Consider the following 21,710-nt stretch of genomic DNA (forward strand, 5'->3'; position numbering starts at 1 on the left):
ACCAACAGGACACCGGGCTTCAGCAAGACTCAGGCAGGGAAGGGGGCTTTTGGTTTCATCATATCTGTATTAGAAGTAATGGGAAAACCAACTGTTCAAGACAAGGCCCCCCAAGCCACGTCTGCCCCACATGGCAGGTGCACAGAGTAATGTTGGGCACGGGCAGGGGGGATGGAAGGAAGGGGTGACTCAGGCAGGCTGAACCTGGTGGGGGAGGGTGACCTTTCACCTGCTTATCTCTAGATGGTCCAGGCTAATGAGGCCACTGCTATGGTTCCCTCTTGAAGAACAGACACCCAACATTTTCATGACATGAGGACAGACATACGGAAGGGACAGACTGGCAGACTGATGAGACCCCCAGGCAGGAGCCCCAGCCCGGTCACCTATGGACAGTGTGGCCTCCACACACACTCACCCACCTGTCAGGGCCTCAGTCTCCCCAGAGTGGATTCATGACAATTACTGGTGTTTTTGAGGCAGGGGGTGGTTCTAGGGAGTGCTCATGGAAATGGCCGTGTCACTACCAAGCCCAAGTCCATGCTTGCTGGCCCCTCTGCCTTCTCCTCAGGCCCTTTAGACGAAAACTGGGCGGTGCACACAGAGGGGCCATCCCCTTAAACTGTCAGAGGGTCCCCTGCCTCCCCTCATGCCTTGCAAGCTTCTGCTCACCTCTGAGCAATCGGAACAACATATGGAACATTTGTCCCAATGAGAGCCAGCCCATTTCTGGCCTTTAGCGCCGGGTAGATGGTGCACTAAACAACCAGACCAGACTTAAAATTCAGAGGAGAGAATCATTTGGGAAGTTAGTTCTTTTCCTTCTGCATCACCCAGGCCCCTCTGTGTGGCCTTCGGCAGTTTTCTCTGATTTTACTATACCTTCCACCAGGGAACCAAGCACAGAAGGTGGGTGGGAACTGGCAAGGAGCAGACCCGGGGTTCCTGGTTAGCAGCTCCTCCTGAGGCCTGACGCGGGAGACAGTGGAAATAAATGACAAGAATCAGGCTGGGAAACTTTGTTTATCCAAGCTCTTTTCCTCATTAGCACGCATAATTGAGAGTTGGCTGTGAAGAAGGAAAATGGATATTTAACAGTGACAAACATCAAACACAGGTCTCGTCCCTGCTTGGTTACTGGCTTACAGTAAATACCGAACTTTGCTATCGTATTGCCACCTGGTGAAACTATACAATCATACCAAATTACATGTTTATCTACATCAAACTAGGTTTTAGACCGGCAAATGTGATACTCATGAACAGATGGCCATTATATCAAAATACATTTACTCCAAGGGGCCAATTCACAAAAGGGTCTTACACACACCTAAGTGATAAATGTACAGCTGCAATTCATTGTAGAATCTTGCAAAAACACACTTTCTTCCAAATTTATAATTGATCACTTGTAAAGTTACTTCACCTCTGTTACAAAGAGAGCAGGTGGTTTTGATGAAAGTTAGAATATATTGGGAAATAAAAAATACAGAGAAAGCAGATATAGGTACAGAGCTCATTCCTTCCTACTCTGAAAAGGACATTAAAATACAAGCAGGATATATGTTAATTTACGAACATAAGTTCTGATTTTTTGCAGGAAGGTTGACACTCTGCCAAGCAAAGCTGAAAGGCCACTTCTGCTCTCGTGTGATAGTAGCAAAAAATTTTCTATCGCTTTGGCAGATTTTAATTGCCTGGTACCAATCACTAATGTACTGGTCTGCTACACCACCTGATTTATACTGGAATCATTTCTTCATTGAAAACCCAATAGAAGCCATGTTTAAGAACAGCAGAGTCTGTAAACAGAATGGCCTATAATTTTTACCCATCCCTAATTTTAATTAGGAATCCACAGGTAACTTCCTTAACTGTAATTTCTTCTTTTCCTCACTGCCCCAGAATTCAGTGTCGAGTTAAATGAGGAAGAAGAGACCCCCTTTTGAGGCTTCTCTCAATGAGCACACCAGGTATTAGCCTTATATGCCCGTTCTAGTAATGCAACCAAACCAGTGAGACAGCACAAATTAAAGCTTAAACCTGATTAAAGAGACTACAAACTTTCACTGATTTTCTGTGATGTCATGAAGAAATAGAGGAAAAGCATATGAGAACCCTGCAAAATTAGATCTTAAAATAGAGAAGAGCAAGGAGTCAATAATTCTTCTCTGGACCTGAGAAAACACATGTGGGTTTTACGGCCACTGAACAGTAGGTTGGTAGACTGTACAAATGTTCTCTTGTTCCACAAATTAAAAAGCTAGCAATCGCCAACAGGTGCATGCCCAATGCCAGGCATAGGGATGTCACGTTCTCGGTCCCCGCCTCCACACCGAGGAAGGACGGCAGCGTTGTCTGGCAGCCTGACGAGTCTGGGCCTACACACCCAATGTCAGCAAACCGGCCCCAAAACACCGGGTTCCAACCTGGTATCCCTGACCATCGACACCGGAAAGGATGTATATCAGAGAGGGTCAGGTTCATTTCGATGGACCATATTTGGAAATCAGGAGGTGAGACGTATGCCTGAAATATCTCTCAAATGGGTGACAGTGACACAAGCTCAAGTCCTATTCATTCCCACACCATCCACCCTATGCAAGAGCCATGACAAAGAACCAGTAGCAAACGTCTCCCCATCTGGTTACTCACCCCACAGCATTGCACGTGGTGCACCCCTGTGGTTCCTCAACCAGGTTTCCTGTCATGGAGTGAACCCCTGCACACCACCTCCTGGAGCAGGGCCATCGGGACACACAAGTGAGCCAGGATGGAGAAAGGGTTTTATGGCTTCTGAACCCCACCCAAGGATCACATCTCCGAAGCATGTCCCCACTTTCAAATCCAGTGTCTAATTCTCAAAATACACAGGATGGACGAGGAGAAATGGTTAACTTCAACTTCTGGGGAACAGGTGCAGGGAGACACGTAGACTTGCAGGTGTGGATGATGGGCTGACTCCAACCAGAGTCAGGAGACTTTCTGTCCTTAAGTACATGGGGGCCAGAGAGAAATTGTGCACTAGTGGGACACACCATGAGCTCCAGTATCCCACATAAGGATCTCTACATTGACTGGCAGCTTCATATGAGGTCACACAACCCCCGACTTCCTGGAAACCATGAGTAACGATGGTGCTCAAACCACAGGGACATCCGTGCCACCATGACCAAAAGTATCATTCTCTAGTCATAGTAAAGGGGTTTATGTCTATTACTATCAGTAAATTCTCATAATTGCTTTTCTAGATGCCTTTTTAAAAATTTTTACCCAGGCAGAGTCAGAGAGGCACTGACTCAAAAACTTCTGAGTTTAGGCAATTATTTGTGATGATCTTTTGTTTTTACTACAAGCTACGACTTTCTAAAAAATCCATATGGGTACAAATGTACCAAAATATAGTATTTGTTTTCTTTCTAGTGATGAAACTGTGAGAACGATATACTTCACAAGGTGAATGAATATAATTTCTTAGCCGAGGAGATTTTTATGAGAGCAGCTCACTGTTTCACAGAAAACAGAATCAGCTCCACACCGTTGCGTGTGCTCCACTCACCCCCGACTCAGTGCCGCCAGCCCCCCTCCACCCTCACCACCCCCCTCGTGGAAATCTGATGAATGAGTAAGCTTGGAAATGGTAGCTGCTGTATAAAATCCTCCTTTTACAATGACTTACAGAAATAAATGACATTTCTCCCTATCAAATAAAACAAAGACTCCAAATCATCTTCTGCCACTTTTTTTGTGTCAAAACAACTTTGCCATCATCCCCCCGCCCTTCTGGAGCCTAGCACGCGGTGTGGAGTGTGACACTCGGAGCACACGCAGTGTGTCCTGCTCTCAGCAGGAGAACACGCCTCGTAGCCGTACAGTACATCGGAATAAGCACATACCAGCACCCGTGATGCAGGAGGGAAGGGGCTGCCAGCTTTGTGCGTGTGTGTGCATTTGTGAGTGTGTGTGTGTATGCATGTGTGCATGTGAATGTGTGTGGGTGCGTGCATGTGTGCATATGAATGTGTGTGGGTACGTGCATGTGTGCATGTGAATGTGTGTGGGTGTGTGCATGTGTGCATGTGAATGTGTGTGGGTGTGTGCATGTGTGATATGTGTGCACGTGAACATGCGCATGTGTGTGTGCATGCATGACCATGTACATGTGTGTACACACATGCGTGTGTGGACATGTGAGTGTGTCTGTGCGTGTGAACATGTGCATGTGTGTGAATGTGTGTGTGCATGCATGTAAACATGTGCATGTGTGAATGAATAAAAAATGAAAAATACATAGACTTTATCATTCCCAAAATGGGAACAAAACAACCAGATCATATGGCTAGATTTCACTTTTTCAAAAAAAAATTTAAATCTTGTTAATATTTTTTGTCATAAAATGTGCCTTCTGGATGCCAATGTGTCCCTAAAGATGTGCTGTCATCTTAAGCAACATGAAATTCTGTGCATTCTAATGCAAGTGGACATAAGGCAATGTATATGGTCCCTGTTAGAGTTTCATCTGACACCAACAACGTGTGCCCTGCTGCTTTACAATGTAAATATACACATATTGTCTGAAAAAAAATATTTTCATCTCAAATTGTAATTATACAACGAGGCACAAACATCTTATCTTTGGCAAATTAGATAAAAATTATATTTCTCAAATTGCAGCCCAACATTTTTAAAAACATCTTTGTTTCTTTCAAGAAAACAAGATTTGCTCTATTCAACAGTCATTTTAAGAATGGTGAGAAGTGACAGCTGTATTTGTTTTTTTAATGGCTAAATGCAGAAAAGTTCCAAATTCCCTCGAGTCTTAATAACACCGGCTCTGAGCAATTAGGTTCCAATCCCCTAGCCTGCGTCTTAATCTCCACCCCAATTACGCACGACAGAAAGGGGTTCTCCTGCACTGCCCTGTTTCCTATCGCGCAGGAGGAATGTGACTGCTCGCTATTCTTGTTTCTCATAGACGAACAGGAGAGTGGGTGCCTTGCCCGAAGGGCTGAAGCAACAGTGACAGAAAGGCCTTCCCCGGAACAGGACCTGCTTTCTAAAAGTCAGCTTTAAATCTGTGCCTCAAAATCCAGCAGGTTACTGAAAATCCCCATTCACACAGGTAACAAGCACCCCACCACGTCTGGCCCCACCTGAAAACAAAATATCCTAATATAAAGCGAAAGATGTGTCCTTCCAATAAAAGATGCTCCGTTTTGCCCCGACCCCCAATCTAGCTATCTGGAATCACCCAATATTGGCCTTTCGCACAACAGGCTAGCTGACTCAATGTTGCCATGTTCTATACACCTGGATTTTAAGTGACATTGTCTAGATTGGAGGACAGCAATGATCCTGGATAATACAGTGTATGCGTTCAGCATTTTACTATGAAAACCTATCGAATAATCCACATCCACCTACCTGAACTGACAAGGACATTATGGGACACCCGGCATAACTGAGTGTGTCTCTTGCTGGACACTGTGATATGTTCCCTAGACATAAGGTAACGTTAGAACACAGTGAAAAACGAACCAGTTTCAATTTTTTTTTAAATAGGAAACAGCAACTATTCAAATAAAATGGCTCATCTCCGCATAGGCAACTGAGGATGTAGAGTGACTATTTAGGCAAAGAAAAAAAAAATCCCAGAAGCTGACCATTTATAATTACAGGGAAGTGAGGAAAACATGGGTTCTCCTCCCTGCCTTTGAGCTTTCGAGACCAGGTTCTAGAAGCATCGAGAGACCACCCTTGGGTTTCGCCAGCCAAAGATAGCCCTTGTGGGCCACCCAGCAGAGGGAGAGAAGAGCCCCCTGCGCCCCCTCAGAAGGGACAGCGTGCGGTTAGCAGCATGTGCATGGGGGCCACAGTGCCCCCCCGGCCGAGTGCTAATCTCCAACGACCCCTGGGCCTTCTTCTTCTCGCCGCTGACCTACACGTGTGCACACATGGGGCAATCTCCTTAGGGCTCCACCACCAAAGGCATGGCGATGATTCAATGCAGGCCCCTCCCCACTCTGCCCTGTTGAGATGATTCCACTGAAATGTTCATTTTCATCCCTGCTGGCAACATCGGAATGGAAGTATTTAACCTGTTTCCATTACTTATACAAATTGCCATGATGGGGCAGGACCGATGTTAGAATCACGCCACAGAACTGACTTCCATACATTCTTTACAGCCAGTGTGAGGAGATGAACGGGGCTAGATCATCTCATCCAGGCCCAATAATGTTCGGTTACCAGATTCATTAACTTTGCACATCAGCATTGCACTTGCTTTCTTCATGAAAATTCCCAGGCTAGTTGGGCTCATTTAATCTGGAGAAGGCAAACCTTTGTCAGGGATGATGTTTTGATCAGGTGCGCTCAGAGAGTGGGGAGGGGTACAGGAGAGGGAGGAGATGGGGAGAAACAGGATGGGGAGAGGAAACAACCTTGTCGAAAATGTTACCTTTCCAACGTGAATGATGAAAGAGAAGTCAGTTAAAGACGCTGGTACTCAAAGATGGCTGTCACTTCACATAGACAGTGGCACAACTCACCTAGACAGGTGACACTTTGGTGGAGCAAAATCCTGCTGCATTATTGAGCACACCAGGGATGGGGCGCAGGCACACTGCAGGCCCGGGATGCCTGGGGCACCCGGAGAAGCGAATTCGGCAGGTGCATGGATTTCACTCTTCATTTGCATCCTTAAGTGGAGCTGGAGACACAGTCTCCTGGCTAAAAAGATGGAAGAGGCTCTGGAGTCCCCATCTAGGTGTGAGCCTGGCGCATCCTTTGCATGTTTCTCGCTGAGATCCAAAGCAGAGGCTGGAAGGATGCCCCACATAATTGGGGGGGAGGGGATGGGACTCAGGGCCCTTAAACTAGTTATTACTTTTCCCTTTCAGAAATTGGACAAAAGCAGCAATTGCTACTCAGTCTAAGGCCATTTGCTCTCTGGTCTCTTGTGAAGGCCAAGTGTGGCATCCTGAGTCTACCCAGTGGCCCCATCCCTAGGTGCCGTGGCTGCAGGTAGGATTCCTGGAGAATGTGCAAGTTTTGACAATTTCTAGGCAAAGGTTTTAAAATAAAAGATTCATTGGTGGAGCATAAAAGACAAAACAAATTCTCTTCCAACTGTTCCCACAGGAACAGCCTTTCTCACTAAGAGCAGCTAAAGGAAACTCAACTCCCAACTTCATCATTGCCGGGTTTCTCTCTCCCTCTCTGTCTCCATTGGTTCTGGGGACAAAACCACTTGGAAAGAAATGCTGCGCACGTTAAAATCATTAAGCCAAGAAAAGGGAACGAGAATATTCAGAGGGAGAAAGAAAGCACATCACATCTTAACAACCCTACGGGAGGGGATTAGACAGCAGAAATTAGCAACGCCAAAAAAAAAAAGGTGTTGACCGTCACCAGTGCTCAAACACCCACGACGGTAGCCTGAAAAGAAAAAGGTACGCACACGTGAACATGTTCTCTGCAGAAGGGGTGAGAGCCCACCGTGATCACCAGAAGCATTTTTCTATGGAAACACTGAAATCTGGTCCCAAACAGGAACAAAATGTATTCTGAGTTGAGAGGATGTATTCTAGGTTGAGAGGATGACTTTTTTCAGCACGCTAGAAATGCATTTATTTGGGAGGATTCATAATATACTCTGATTTTGAAAGAAATAACTTGCTCGTTCTTGGGTAAACATTACAAACCCAAGGAATATCTGCTCAACCAGCAATATGCTTTGGATTAAAATATTCTTGACTAATAACAGGTAGTATTTGCCGAACCCTTTCTCCAGACCAGACACTATCTTAAGTGCTCTGCATTTATTAACTGTGTTAGGCTCTCTAGCAAAGTAAGTAGAAAGCCCACTATTATGATCCACTTGCGCGTGGGGACACTGAGGCACAGGGATTCCGTGAGCTGCCCCAGAGCACATAGGCAGCAGGCTACGGGGCAGAGTCTTCCCTGGCAGCCGATGTCAGGGCGAGGCTCCGACACGCGCCCATCCTACCGCACACGGAACCGTTTCTATCGGGAACTGTAAGTGGCATGAGTTTAAAATGAATCCTGTCTTCAGAATATGCTGTTTGTAAAATCAGATCTTTATCTACATGAAGGTCAGCAAAACGGCTCCTGGGCAGCTCTGCCTGCAAGTTGTGTTCATCTGCATCAGCCATGACAGGCTAAGGGCACAGCCGTCCCGGGGCCTGCCACCCGCGGGACGGCCGCAGAGCCCCACCGGGACCCGTCTCCAGCTGACCCAGGCTCATCACAGAGGCAGGAAGCAGCACAGGCAGCCAGGGGCTGGGGAGAGGGGAGAGCCGGGAGGCTTAGTGTTCGCTGGGGAACGGTTTCAGTTTGAGAAGATGCAAACATTCTGGAGATGGATGGTCGAGGTGGTTGCACAACAGCGTAGACGCCACTGAACAAAGTGGTAAGTCACACACTGTGTGCATTTTACCATTATCAAAAAAGGGGGAGAATCAAAAAAAAAAAATCTGTTTCCAACCACGCCCACCCAGGCTCCTTCCAGCAAGTGCCCTCCCCGCCCACCCCAGGGCCTCCCTACACTGCAGAACGGGTTCTGTGTGGCCGCCTGCCAGCCCTGTCGGACCCTCCCATCTGGGCACAGGTCATCCCAGGCCTAGTGAGCTGCCCTCCTGCTGGGCCGGGTCTCCTTGAGCCTGTGACCGTATCCTGGCAGACCTGGGCTTCTGGCAGCTCTCATGGAGCCTGGTGCAAACCTCTGTGTGATAGTGACCAGCTGGGGTGAGCAATTAAGAAGGAGCAGACACTGTGTTTAACCCAAATCCAGGGGATGCAGAGGGATGCAGTGAGGATGCTGCTCTGTTCATACAAATGGCATAAATTTCCAGGCAGCCCCATCACTTGGGATGGTGAACCTCACTGTTTGGATCCAGAAACCACCTCGTTTCTCAACCTCTTGTATAAAATGCCTGTTTAAAAGTCCTGCAAAAACACAAAGCCCGTACCCCCGCCGTGTGTGGCAGTAGACACCGGGCCTCCCCCTGCGTCACTCACACTTCCTCAAAAGTTCCGGCGGCCCTAATGGATTCGGCTGTGCATGGGAGCAACACTCTAAACCAGGGATCATAAAGGAAAAGAGAACGGGTGGGAAAGGGGCAAAGCAGCGCTCCAAAATCCTGTCTCAGAAGATCCATCTTTCCTGAGTGGTGCCTCCCGTTAAATCAGTAAGAATATCTGTCAGAGATGTCCTGCTACACCATTTGGCTGATGTCAAACCTAAATAAACCAGATCAGAAAACCAGCAAGTGGCAGGAGAGAAACGAATGGGCGCAGAGCAGCCCCACTGTGACTCGCATGGTTTGCTTGCTGATTTTTGGGTGGGGAGGGGGCTCGGGGGGAGGGCGGTCGTGACAATCACTGCAGTCATTTGCAGTACTAATGTCCAATTCAGCTTCCTTTCATTCTCCTGATTTAGGTGGTCAGAGTGGTTTCGCAGCCGACACGGGGAAGCTGTGCTGTTTAGCAGGCTGTTTAATGGGAAACTGGCAGTCTTATTTCTTTTCTAGATTTGGTTTGTCACTAGGTCTCCATTACATGCCACTCAGCTTTGATGTCTTTGGACAGAACAGATCAAAAGATGTCATTTGACCTACACAGCATGGCAGAAACTTGGAGAAGTCTCATAAAGCGACACTCTGGCTGTAAATAAAATGACATTATTATTTCCTCTCTCCTATCATGTAGAAAAGCCAATTATGGTAATGCACTGCATGTCAATGAAAATACAGCAATCTTTTTGGAGCAGCGACTGCAAGGCATCACCACTGCAACAACTCTCCTTCCTGGGAAAATTTGCCCATTGGAAAATGAAGAGGAAGGAGGTGATAGATGTCTTAAAGACGGTTAATAAAATCCCGGACAGCCAAGAAAAGTGCAAGTCAGCAAAACAATTGGAAGTGCAAAATGCAAACTGTTAAGTTTCCAAATTATCTAATAATTTAATCTTCAGTGATTTATATTCCAGCACTGAAATGGCCAGTATCATGTCGTGCATTGCTCCATGTTTGACTGGCAGGAGAGGCGATTTATGGTACTAATAAGCCCCTCATCCTCACTGCTCCTTAAGGAAACCCGCACTGGGGGGAGGGGCTCTAACCTTGTCCCTGAGATTCATCTGGAAGTTACAGCTGGAAGGTGTAGCCCTGCCTCCCCTGGGTCTGTAAGGCGAGGGACAATGTCACACAGGATGTGGCGCTGTTATTGTTGCAGAATGCCCAATTTTATGCATTTCCACATGTGCAAAAATGTTCCCCATCTTTCTTCTGCTCCAGCTCACGTCAGAACTGAGTATGCATACAAGAGGCCACCTTTAGGAAGTGAGTGCCCACTTGCAACATGTCTTTGCCCAGCTTCCTCTCCCTACTAAGGGGCGACAGCATCCCTAAGGGGGCTACACTCCCCCGCGTGTGCTAGTGCGCCCTCAGGGGAGGTGTCTCGCTCCTTCATTCCTCTCTCTTCTCCCACCTGCAGCCTTCCCCCTAATGCAGACACAGGAAGCCTGAGCCCGTCTGGGCTGCAGGGCCCACACCGAAGCCCTGCCATTGTCTGCATTCTGGAAGCCAGAGCAGCCCTCCTACCTCTGCCTGGCGCTCCACCTGCACCTCCAAAGTCAGCCTGGCCCATGTGGGGTGGGCCTGAGGCTGAGGCTCCTTGTCCCTCTGCCCATCCCATGTGTCTGAAATGTGGCATGAACTTAGATCTTCTGTTGACATCATTTATTCAAGACGAGGAGAAGGCAGCTCCGGATGGGCCTGTGGAGGGCTGTGGGCAGAACCGCAATGTAAAACGAGGTCTCCTCCCAGGGAAAACATCTTAATATTTCTGTATTCATGGTGTACATCCATTTTAAGAAAAAAAAAAAAGAACCATGCAATTTGTGTCCACTGAAGTCTAGGGAATGAAGCAATTTTCAGAGCCGCCAAATCCACACCAAAAATAAAAACTTTCTGGCTACATCAGAAAAATTTGTAAGTGTTCTAATTTGTTTGGTTAAAAACAAAAATTAATTATGACAAGTCATTTTGGAACACACATTGCAACCACATCTTTTTCCCCTGCAATTTAATTCTGGTGCACAATGCAGTGCAGATTAAATTTAGAAGCTTCATCAAATTTTAGTAACTTTAAATAATATTCTTTATGTCAACACTGCCAGGGGCTTAACCAGATCTGACATTTGTAAGGCTCCACGTTGCACTGAGCAGACACGCAGCAGTCCTTCCCAGACTCAGGGCACAAGTCCTGCAGGTGATCGATAGGCACCCGCGACTATACTTCTTGACTCAAGTGCCATCAATTGCAGTCTGCAGATAGGAGCCAAAAGAAAATCTAAACTGCGCAATTTTCGTCCCACTTTTTGGCTTTCAAAGGACATCCTTATGTTTCAACAGAATATAAGCCTGAGACTTGTTTCTCCTATCATTCAGTGTTCTCCTGGAGGACGGTGATAATTACTATTCTTTCCACAGACGAATTAGGTCTCTGTTCACTAAAATCCCAGTGAAGGTGGGTCTGCAGCTCGACACCACAAAGCTGCCTCCCTGTTACACAGGCCCCATGTCTGGCTCACGTGAACGGCTTGCAAAAGGACTCTTAAATCCTGACTGTTGCATGGAGGCCCAGTTGTATATGATCTCTAAGTCAGTCGATGGCTTTTCAAGTCCCAAGGGCTCCTTCAAAGAGCTACCGCTTGGCATATGCTAGTCTTACTTGGAAAGAGAATTCTAGAACAGAGGAGAGACTTGACCCTCACAGCTAATTGAGGACAGGGTGAGGCCCTACCATGGGATTGCACGTTTGTGGTCTGTCCGACATCTCCTAATGCCCTGAGTATGGATCATGCCGGTCATCCCTTTGCCACCCGTTCTGCGATGGACAGCATCAATCACACATAGCGGGGAGTTCAGGACACCACAGAGTGTGGGCGGCACAGGGCTCTGTGCACGGATAAAACACCAGTATCACATGCTTTGATTAAAAGTTCCTCAAGATCTCATTTAACCTCAAACTGAAAAGACGGAAATCTATTTAAAAAAAAATACAACACTTTCAAAAATGAAAAGTAATTCCTAAAGCACATAAGAAAAAAAAAAACAATAAGCCACAGTTAGGCACCCTAACAAAGCATACTTTAGTAAATGTAAGTACTCCACTGCCCTTCGGGTTGGGAATTCATGGCTTTGTGTAGGGTAGGAAATACGAAATTCATCATCAGACAAGAATTTTGAAGTATTTCTACATCTCTAAGTGTTGAAGGCACTTTCTCCAGAGAGGAAGAGGGGATGAGATGGGTGGGTTGGGGGTGGGGTGCGAAGCAGATTTATCCACTGGATATTTCATTCCCTACCCCAATATTAAATTTTATGTGGGGAATCTAGGAGTTTAAAAGCTTCACATTTTTGTGTAATAAAAAAGAAATACAATATCCTGTTGCTATGCGTAGTGACACTTTATGCAGGAAAGAAAACCATTCTCCTTAGCTATTCTTTGAAATACGACCTACCACGTCATTTAATTTTTGAAAACCCTAAGGTCATGTAACACACTTTCTCTGTCATTTGTAAGTACATTAACTCAGTGGCCATACGACAGTGAAATTATGATAATGGGCTGCAAAAATGGGTCAGGCAGGCACTGCATTTCATGCTAGCTTCAAACAACCATCAGAGCACAGCTCAAATCAAATATGACAGTAGGAAAGCATGGAGTTTACTTTTCTTAAAGTGTTTCTACTCACTCAAGTACACACGCAAGACGAGCCAAAGGGGTCCCACCTCAGCGGTGAGTGAACTGCCAGAAAGTAACCCCACCGAGAGATACATTTCTCTTTCAAAACAATTCTGCCTTAAAAATCACAGATGTCGCGGGAAGGAGGTAGAGGTCAAAGCAGGCTTCTTTCCAAACCTTTTTCCAACCATAGTCCAAGGTCTGCACAAATGGGATCACAGTCTGAAAACTGCTCTGTTAAATGAAAAATGTTTTAAAACAGAAGCAATTTAATGTGTTCACTTAAGCAAACAAAACCGCTTTTCATAACACCTCTTATGGGCTCAAATCTCCAGAAAAAGTAAGGAAGAAGAGCAAGTAGGCATTGACTCTGCTGGGCCCATGCATCTTTAACTGCAGTGTGATTGAATGGAAGAGTCTGTGGCTGAGAACAGCTGCCCCTCAATTTCAAAAAACGCCAAAAAAGTGGACTGTGAGGACAGCAGGGGAATAAAAGGCTTTTAAAAGATGCTTCAGGATGCACATCCTTGTGAACTGATCCCGACTGACTTCTAAGGTCCAGCATCTCTGCAAGGCTTTGCTTCCAAGGCTGCTGGTCCCAGCGCCCCTAGAGACCCTACCCAGAGCACCCCCAGTGCAGGCAGCCACATGCTACCTGCCTACCTATCCCAGTGCAATTCCTTTCAAATAGCCCTTTCTCTTTCTCCCCACCCCCGTACTGAAAAATAAAATAATACTAATAATAAAATAGAACCTGTCAGTATAATAGTTCCTGGGAGAACTCTAAGCGCGAGGCTGATGAACACAAAGACGCAGAAACACCATCCGCATGTAAAAGTTAACTGAATGGCAGAGATAATTGCTAAGATAATTATTTTGATAGAAGCCAGCTGAAAGCTTCTGTAGTGTATTTTACTATTCCTGTTAAGGGTAAACTATCCGTTTCAGATATATGCTATTCACAATGACATTTTATTTTCGATTCCTTTTTGAAAAATAATTGCAATGAAAGCCAATGACTTTAAGAGGATAGTGAGCTAGATCAGTTCTGACACATATTTCTGATTTCTGTACCATAATCTTATCGATGAGTGATATTATGTATCCTCACGATGTAGTATCATCAGTGTGTAAAATAGCACGGCATTTTTGCAACAAGAGAAGAAACACAAAGGGTGGTTGTGACCATTGTATGGTCAGTTCCCAGCATAAGCTCCTTGAAATCTAGAGTTGACTGACAATGGAATTTAATGTAGTATAACTACAGTAGCCTTGAGCAAAGATACAATTATAGCTGAAAAGCATCTTAGGTTCCTGACTGTTGCTGGCATTACGATATAAATCAACAATTGCTTCTTCCCTTTCCTCTGCAGCCCCTCCCCTCCAAACTCAAAACACAGAATTTTCCAGAATCAAAAACTTGGTAAAAGGTCATTTTGTTTTCCTCAATGCCATAAAAAAACGGCATAGCTAGATCTGACATGCATATGCAAATCAGCTCGGAAAAACACTGATTTTCCTTCACACTGCATTACTCTGTCTGTATGAAAATGGATACAAACACCACAACCAACAACAAAAAAAGAAAAAAGAAAAAAAGAAAACACAATCTCTGTGGTTAGTTGCCAAGATGCAAACAAGAATCATAGACATATTGAACACAGTTACTGTTTCTTGGCCCATAACTCCAGCAAACCATGTCCTCAATGGATAAATACCTATTTCAATTTATTCCATTGTATTAAGAGTTAGAAATGCTAACATTTGCTTGCAAGAAAAAGGACTTGTAAAATACACAACAAAGTGTCAGAAGAAGATATTGACTATTGATAACTTATTTATGGGGTATTTAACACAAAACAGAACTGTGTATCTAAGAGTTCAAGAAAGAACAGCAGGGGTTGAGGGTGAAAAAGCCAGTAACATGAATGGAAACATTCATGGTGGGCCCTCCCCTTCCCCGTCCCAGCACCTGCTAGCCCTCAGAAAGGCATCTTAAGTCAAAGTGATAAAAGACAAATCTGATTGTGACACGGAAGTAATCTTACTTTGATAATGATAATGATAAATGATATTGCTGACAAATGACTTCGTGCTCTTTATTTTTTTTTAAGATATGACTGCAAGGTACATATTTACTCAGATATTTAATGAACTTGCACACCGAACAGTATGGAGCTTTCTCAAGTATACATGAATTGATTATGGAGGTCGCATCGTGTCACATAAAAGGCATTGGACTGGCAATCAGAAAACTGAACTCTCATATTCTTTCTACAGCTGGTATCACTGGGAAACCTTGAACAGTATCCACAAGCTACCCCAAGTCTCCATCTCCTAATCTATGAGAAAGGTAGGGGTATAACAGATGATCCTTAAAACCCATTCCATGGGACGCCTGGGTGGCTCAGAGGTTGAGTGTCTGCCTTCGGCCCAGGGCATGATCCTGAGATCGGGTCCCACATCGGGCTCCCTACATGGAGCCTGCTTCTTTCTCTGCCTCTGTCTCTGCCTCTATCTCTGTGTCTCTCATGAATGAATGGGATCTTTAAAAAAAAACAAAAATAAAAATAAAACCCATTCCAGCCTGAAAATGTTCTTCGAGTCTTTTGGGGGCCAGCAGAAGCAACACGCAGGGTACAGACAATGAGCAAGAAAGTGATCGAGCCCCTGTGGATCAGTGGCGTGCCGAAGCAGTGGAGGGAACGGTGCTTTCCACTCCAGGAAGGAAGAGATTCTGCTTCCCAGGAGGAAGGGGAGGGGGCTTCTCAAAAATAAAACACTGGGGATCCCTGGGTGGCGCAGCGGTTTGGCGCCTGCCTTTGACCCAGGGTGTGATCCTGGAGACCCAGGATCGAATCCCACATCAGGCTCCCGGCGCATGGAGCCTGCTTCTCCCTCTGCCTATGTCTCTGCCTCTCTCTCTCTCTCTCTCTCTCTGTATGACTATCATAAATAAATAATAAAAATTTAAAAAAATAAAAATAAAATAAAATAAAACACTGAGCTGCCCTAAAAGGACTTCCAAAGGCAGAGCAGGGTAGGAGAGATGACAAGAGAAAGCAGAGTAAGCAGAGCCGTGGCTGCTGTGGAGTGTGTGGCCCTTGGAAACTGAGAAGGGCCTTGCTTCCACCAGAATACGAAGGCTGCATTTGCTCTCTTCTAACAGGGTCAATTCCGAGGCCAAGATAAATGCCTAATCCAGCTCTCTCCAGCTCAACTGGATGTACCAGATGGCCCTAGCCAAGAAGCAATTTGACAATTTATGTTTCTATCGTAACCCTACAAGTTACATCGTGCCATGTCATGTAGGGCCATAGCTTGTTTAACACCTACAATGGTGCTTAGCATATAGGACGGACTCAATAAAGACTGGCTGAATGGATCAAAGAATACACAAAAGCATTTTATTTAATCTGACTCAGTATCATGCTATACAATGGTCTTACCTGACTTCATCATCTCTGCCCATTTTTTTTTAATAGTACAACAAAAGGAGAGTGTAGATGGTAACCAGAATCTCCCATAAACTTTCAGGAACCACACAAATGCTTTCTGAGAAATCAGGGAGATTTGGGAACCCAGTGCAAGTTCTCTCTAAAACACGAAAGCTTTAGAGGCCCAGTGTTGCGTCTCTTGACTGGATTGGAGGCCACCATCTCCTCGGGACCATATCCTCCCCCTGTGCCCTGAAGTGACACAAGGCACAGCTTCCCCTCCTGTGGAGGACACTAGCCAGTTTCCCTCAAGGGTCTGGTTCAAATGGGGGCCAAATCCCACGTGAGCTGTAGCCATTTATTTGCTTATTTATTACACAATTATTAAGCCTATCTGTAAAATCACCCTCTATGGAAACTAATATGATCCCCCATATCCAAACTCTCATTTGATTTTAAATCCCCAAAAGTCTGGCTTTTCGTTTCAGGCAAAGATCCCACAGCATTGAAAGGCTGCAGCTATTAGAAGGACACTATCATTTCCTCTTATCAGTCACAGTTAAGAAGTGAATATGTTATGTAACTACGAAATGAGAAATTATGTTTTCAACAAGGTGGAAAGAACCAGAAGTCTTGAAGAGAGCCACAATGGGACTCCCAGCCCTGGGGGAGGAGGGGAAGTACCTGTCAGCTCCAGCAGCCCCTCCTGCTGGTGGCAGAGGTGTCCTCATCCCCGGATGTCTATCTGTGCCAGGGTTTATGGGAACGGGTGCAGGGGGTCAGGCCATGTATTAAAGACGCCAGTATGAGCCAACAAATATTCCAACCATTCTTTATAGAACATCTTTCTGTAGAGAGATGACTGTGGTCCTTCAAAGGATTCACCCAGGAGGCCATAAATTTGTTACAATGATGCTGCCATCAATCAAAGTGTTTTTGGAACTTCTCTTTTGGCAGAATTAGTCAGCTCATCTCTTATGAGACTTAGTATCTTCCTTGCAGGCGTAGAATCTGCTGCCCTGTTCTATCTCCCCTGCCTTCTATGTGGCAGCCCCCCCGCCCCCCGCCCCATGGCAAGTGTTAGAGTTGTTGGCCAATACTCAGGTTCCTCTTTTCCAAGCACACTGCAGACCCATCCTCCCCTGCCTCCTTGAGATGAGAGGCGGCTGAGGAAATACGAGCAGAGGCGATTCTGTGTCCCTTCCAGGGAGTCTGTAGAGCTAGTGTGCATGACACCCAACACACCTGCCACGCGACCAGCAATGGTCTAGGTGGTGGTGGTGCCTCAGCTGAGGGCCTGACTGGGGACAACGTGCTGCCTATGCAGAGTCGGATGTGGGGCCTGGGTGGGAGAGTCATCCCAGGTACCTGAAGACACAGAGATGTGGGGCTTGTTCGTTAACTGCACAGCCGGACGCAGTTCTCTACCTCCTTTATACCCCAAATTCTCATATAAACTGGGTTGCAACACCCATCACCTTAGCAACCCAGTGGCTAAGGACCTCCAGGAAAGAATCTTTCGAGGACAGCTGGAAAATGAGGTCAGAGAGAGAGAGGAAACTGCAGACCCAGGCTGAGATTGGCAACAGGGAGAAGGAAGCACACTTTCAATCGACTGGGCGATTTTAGTCAATTACATTTGATAGATAGTCAGTATGAAACTATGAGGTTACCTGAAGCCCATCTGCCCTGGGTCCCTTCAACTTGGGAAATTAAGGCTTCCCTGGGCATGTGCGTGCATTACAGCTGTACGCTGGTGTGCGGTGTGCGGTACCTGGGCATCCAACGACGTGCACTGTTTCAGGCCAACACCAAATGATGGCAGCCCTGAGGCAAGACTGGTCAGCACCCACAAGAGCTCGCACCGAAAGCAGGGGTGCTGCCAATCCCACCCTACTATTTCCTCCGCAAAGCCTTCTTGAGGGAGAGTCAGAAGCTGGCCTATGCCTCTCCATCTCAGGACAGAGGGTGGGCACCATAGCCATAGCAGTCGGGCGTGAGAAACCGGCAGGAAGAGAAGACTCTGTCCACAGCATGGACACGGAGATTCTGCTCACGCTCTTCTGCATATTCTAAAGCCATTTACTGAGCTGCAGTGATTTGGCAGCAGGTTATTCACTGCAGAGATGCGCGATGGAGAGGCAGCCTTTGTCTTCGCAGAACTGAAAAGTAGGATGTGAGAAGGACACCTTCAACTCATTTTCATGCACGACAAACTGCTGGAAGTGCTGTGCCAGTGGCAGACCCAGGACTAGGGAAAAGGCAAGGGCAGAAGAAATCCTTACCTTGTCCAAGAAGGTATAAGGAACGTTTATGGTTGAAGCAAATTCAAACCCTAATGAGCAACACCAAGGACACATAAGAAGCACAGGCTAAGAAGCCGGGCCGGGACACAGGAGGAGCCCTCTGAGGTCTGTGCTCATGCATGCATGCACTCTTGCCTTCCTCCACACATGGACTCTACCAGGATGAACAAGCAAGAAACTATCCACAAAGCACGGAGTTGTGTGAGGCCCGAGTGGCACAAGCATACTAAGAGGCTCACAAAGAGCCTGGGACATCACATACTCAGTAATAGATGTTAATGACACCTTTCTGGAAAGCAATTTGAACCTTCAAATGACACAAACCCTTTGGCCCCCCAATAGCCTACTGGAGGATAAGTCATATGTAAATATCCAGCAGCATGATTTGGGATGGTCCACAACCAGAAACAGCCTGAACATCCACCAATAAGGTAAAAGCTGAACAAATGTGGGGCAGCCATACCTCGAAACATACACAGCCTAAAAATAGACCAAGACGTCTCTCTGAGTGATGATCATGACTTATTTTTAAGTGAGAAAGTCAAACTGTACAAAAATGATTCTACTTTTCAGGGAATAAAGATAACCCCACATGTGGTACATATGTTTTCACACATATGTATGAGCAGAGAGAAAGGTGAGGAAAACAGAACCAGGCTGTCTTTCTGGGTTACCTTTGTGGGAGGGGAGATAGAAAGGGAGAGAAGGGGGAAAAATTAATCACTTTTTAACCATTTTTATTTGAATGCAAATTCTTTTTTAGATCTTTATTACTTAAAATAAGCATGTACTGTTTTAGAATTTAAAAAATAAGGTAAGACCCGTGAATAAGCAGTAGCTGACACTAACATCATCACTGACACTCTTGTCATCCTCATCACCATCATTACTGTCACCATGACCATCACCACCATCACTACCACTATCACCACCATCACCATGACCATCATCACCCTGACCATCATCATCACCATGACCATGATCTTCACCCATCACCACCATCATCACCATCACCATCATCATCACCCATCACTACCACCACCATCATCATCATCACTATTATCACAATCATCACCAGCATCACCATCATCACCACCATCATCATCTTCACCCATCACCACCACCATCATCACTATCACCATCATCACTATTATCGACAATCATTATCACGAGCATCACCAGCATCACCACCATCATCATCTTCATCCATCACCATCATTACAATCATCACCATCGTCTCCATCATCACCATCATCTTCACCCATCACCATCATTATCACCACCATGACCATTATCACCATCACCACCATCATCACCAACACCACCATCATTACCAGCACCATCATCACTATTATCACAATCATCACATCACCATCACCATTTATCACTATCATGACCATCATCATCACCAGCATCACCAGCATCATTACCATCATCACCACCATCTAAGAGTTGCTAGCACAGTGATCCTTTCTGAATTTCACTGTGAGCCCAGATAAGAAGGGAAATCCTAAATGGAATCTCCAGGACGTTTTTCTAACTGATAGCTATAATTCATTAATGGGTCATAAAATCAATTTAGCAGCATTTTTACAATAGGATGGAATATACAGATCTTTGTCTTACAATGGGGTTACATCCTGATAAATCCATCCTAAATTGAAAATATCATAATTTGAAGATGCATCCAATACCACTGATATACCAAACATCACAGTTTAGCCTAGCCTCCACTACACGTGTGCAGAACACACATGTTCCCTACAGCTGGAGGGAATGAAGTGTCGATGGGTATCAGATACTAGCTAGTCCACCATGGACGTACTATTTCAACACAAAATATGTGTCAGTGGGGGAGTGGGGCTCACAGAGAGGACCATGTCAGTGTGTACCACACACACTCCATCAATTCATCCTAACAATTCATCTCGAGTTGTGATCATGGAGGAGCTCAGCTGAGGGGCCACCGTGCTAGCGTTCTCACACCATGATCAGCCTGCAGACACCTTGTGCTGCATTTGTGTTAAAGAGCAAGCAAGTCCTATGAGTAGGGGCAAGCTGCCTCCATGTGCTCAGGGAATACCTCCTCTATTCCTGCACTAATAATAATGTCTGGTGCACTGCTTTCTCCAGATGACCCCATTAATGATGACAGCAGCCGGCACTTCCAACAGCACTGTGTGCCAGATCCAGTTCTGAGCACCTCAGCTATCTTAAATCACTTACTCCTCATGATTCCATCATTTTACAGACAAAGAAACTGAGGCCAACAGCATGTCTCAGTTAGGAGGTAGGTGAGTATTTGTGACCAAAGGAACATGCAGAAAGCAACTGAAATTAGGTGTGTTGTTTGAATCCTTGAGGTTAAGGAATGGAGAATATAGGTCTGAGCAGGGATTGGGGGTGCTCTGGGATTCCTCTTTCTACAATAGAGACGCCAAATCAGACAGAAATTGTCCAGAATCAAAAGCAAAGACTTTCATTCCTTTACTTATAGATACCAGCCTTTTTTTCCTCCTAACACAGAGCATTGAAAGCAATGTAAGACCAAGTTTTTTAAATGAACAATTTCCTAGATGAGTAACTTACTAAACATCCTCAACCAATAACCTTAAAAACATTTTCTCATAGGAAGCACTTGCTCCACTCTCACTTCCTGTGCTTACTCCTAGTCAAGATCCTTAAACATCAACTCAACTGTGTGCTTCTTTTTGGCACATGATGAGAAGCATGGTTTAGAGCAGCAATAAAAATGGTCCATTACTTACAGATAGTTTAGCAGTCTCTATGTGCATTAAGAGTTTTGGTAAATGTTTCAAATGCATTACTGCAGAACACAAGAAATCACATGCTCTTTGGGGTCTTGAGTGATCCGTCAATGAAGGGGATTAGTTCATTAATGATCTCCCGATTGAAGCCAATTTCGTCACGTGGTTTAACTGAATCCTTGAAAACTGCCACAAAGAACAGTTTGGGTCCTTTCATCAGGGATGCAGATGTAAGCGGGTACTTCATATACGTCTCTGAGGCAATAAATACACATCACCACTATTTTCTGATAAATAGGCAGTAAAATAAAGTTATCTAGATATTTTTAGAAGAACAGCAACTCACCGTGAGTCTGTCATAAGTAAATTACTTCATCTGAAATGCCACAGCTCCAACATAAAGCAAAAGTCTTAATTTCGAGCAT

General features: G+C 45.4%; 1 protein-coding gene across 2 annotated transcripts in view; it reads right to left on the reverse strand.

Moving 5' to 3' along the window:
- The window catches only part of LOC129514538 (teashirt homolog 1), a 76,482-nt gene that overhangs the window by 11,132 nt on the left and 43,640 nt on the right, over window positions 1-21,710 (reverse strand). The window contains exon 1 of one of the 2 annotated variants that reach the window (XM_055333190.1): window positions 17,885-17,950. The exons of the other annotated variant lie outside the window; for it this stretch is intronic. Within the exon in view, the coding sequence (XP_055189165.1) occupies window positions 17,885-17,942 (58 nt within the window). The 5' untranslated portion in view covers window positions 17,943-17,950. Of the gene's footprint in view, window positions 1-17,884; window positions 17,951-21,710 lie in introns of those variants that run through there. 2 annotated transcript variants of the gene reach the window in all.

This window comes from Nyctereutes procyonoides, unplaced genomic scaffold (genome assembly GCF_905146905.1).
Source record: "Nyctereutes procyonoides isolate TBG_1078 unplaced genomic scaffold, NYPRO_anot_genome, whole genome shotgun sequence".
NCBI classification, from domain to species: domain Eukaryota; kingdom Metazoa; phylum Chordata; class Mammalia; order Carnivora; family Canidae; genus Nyctereutes; species Nyctereutes procyonoides.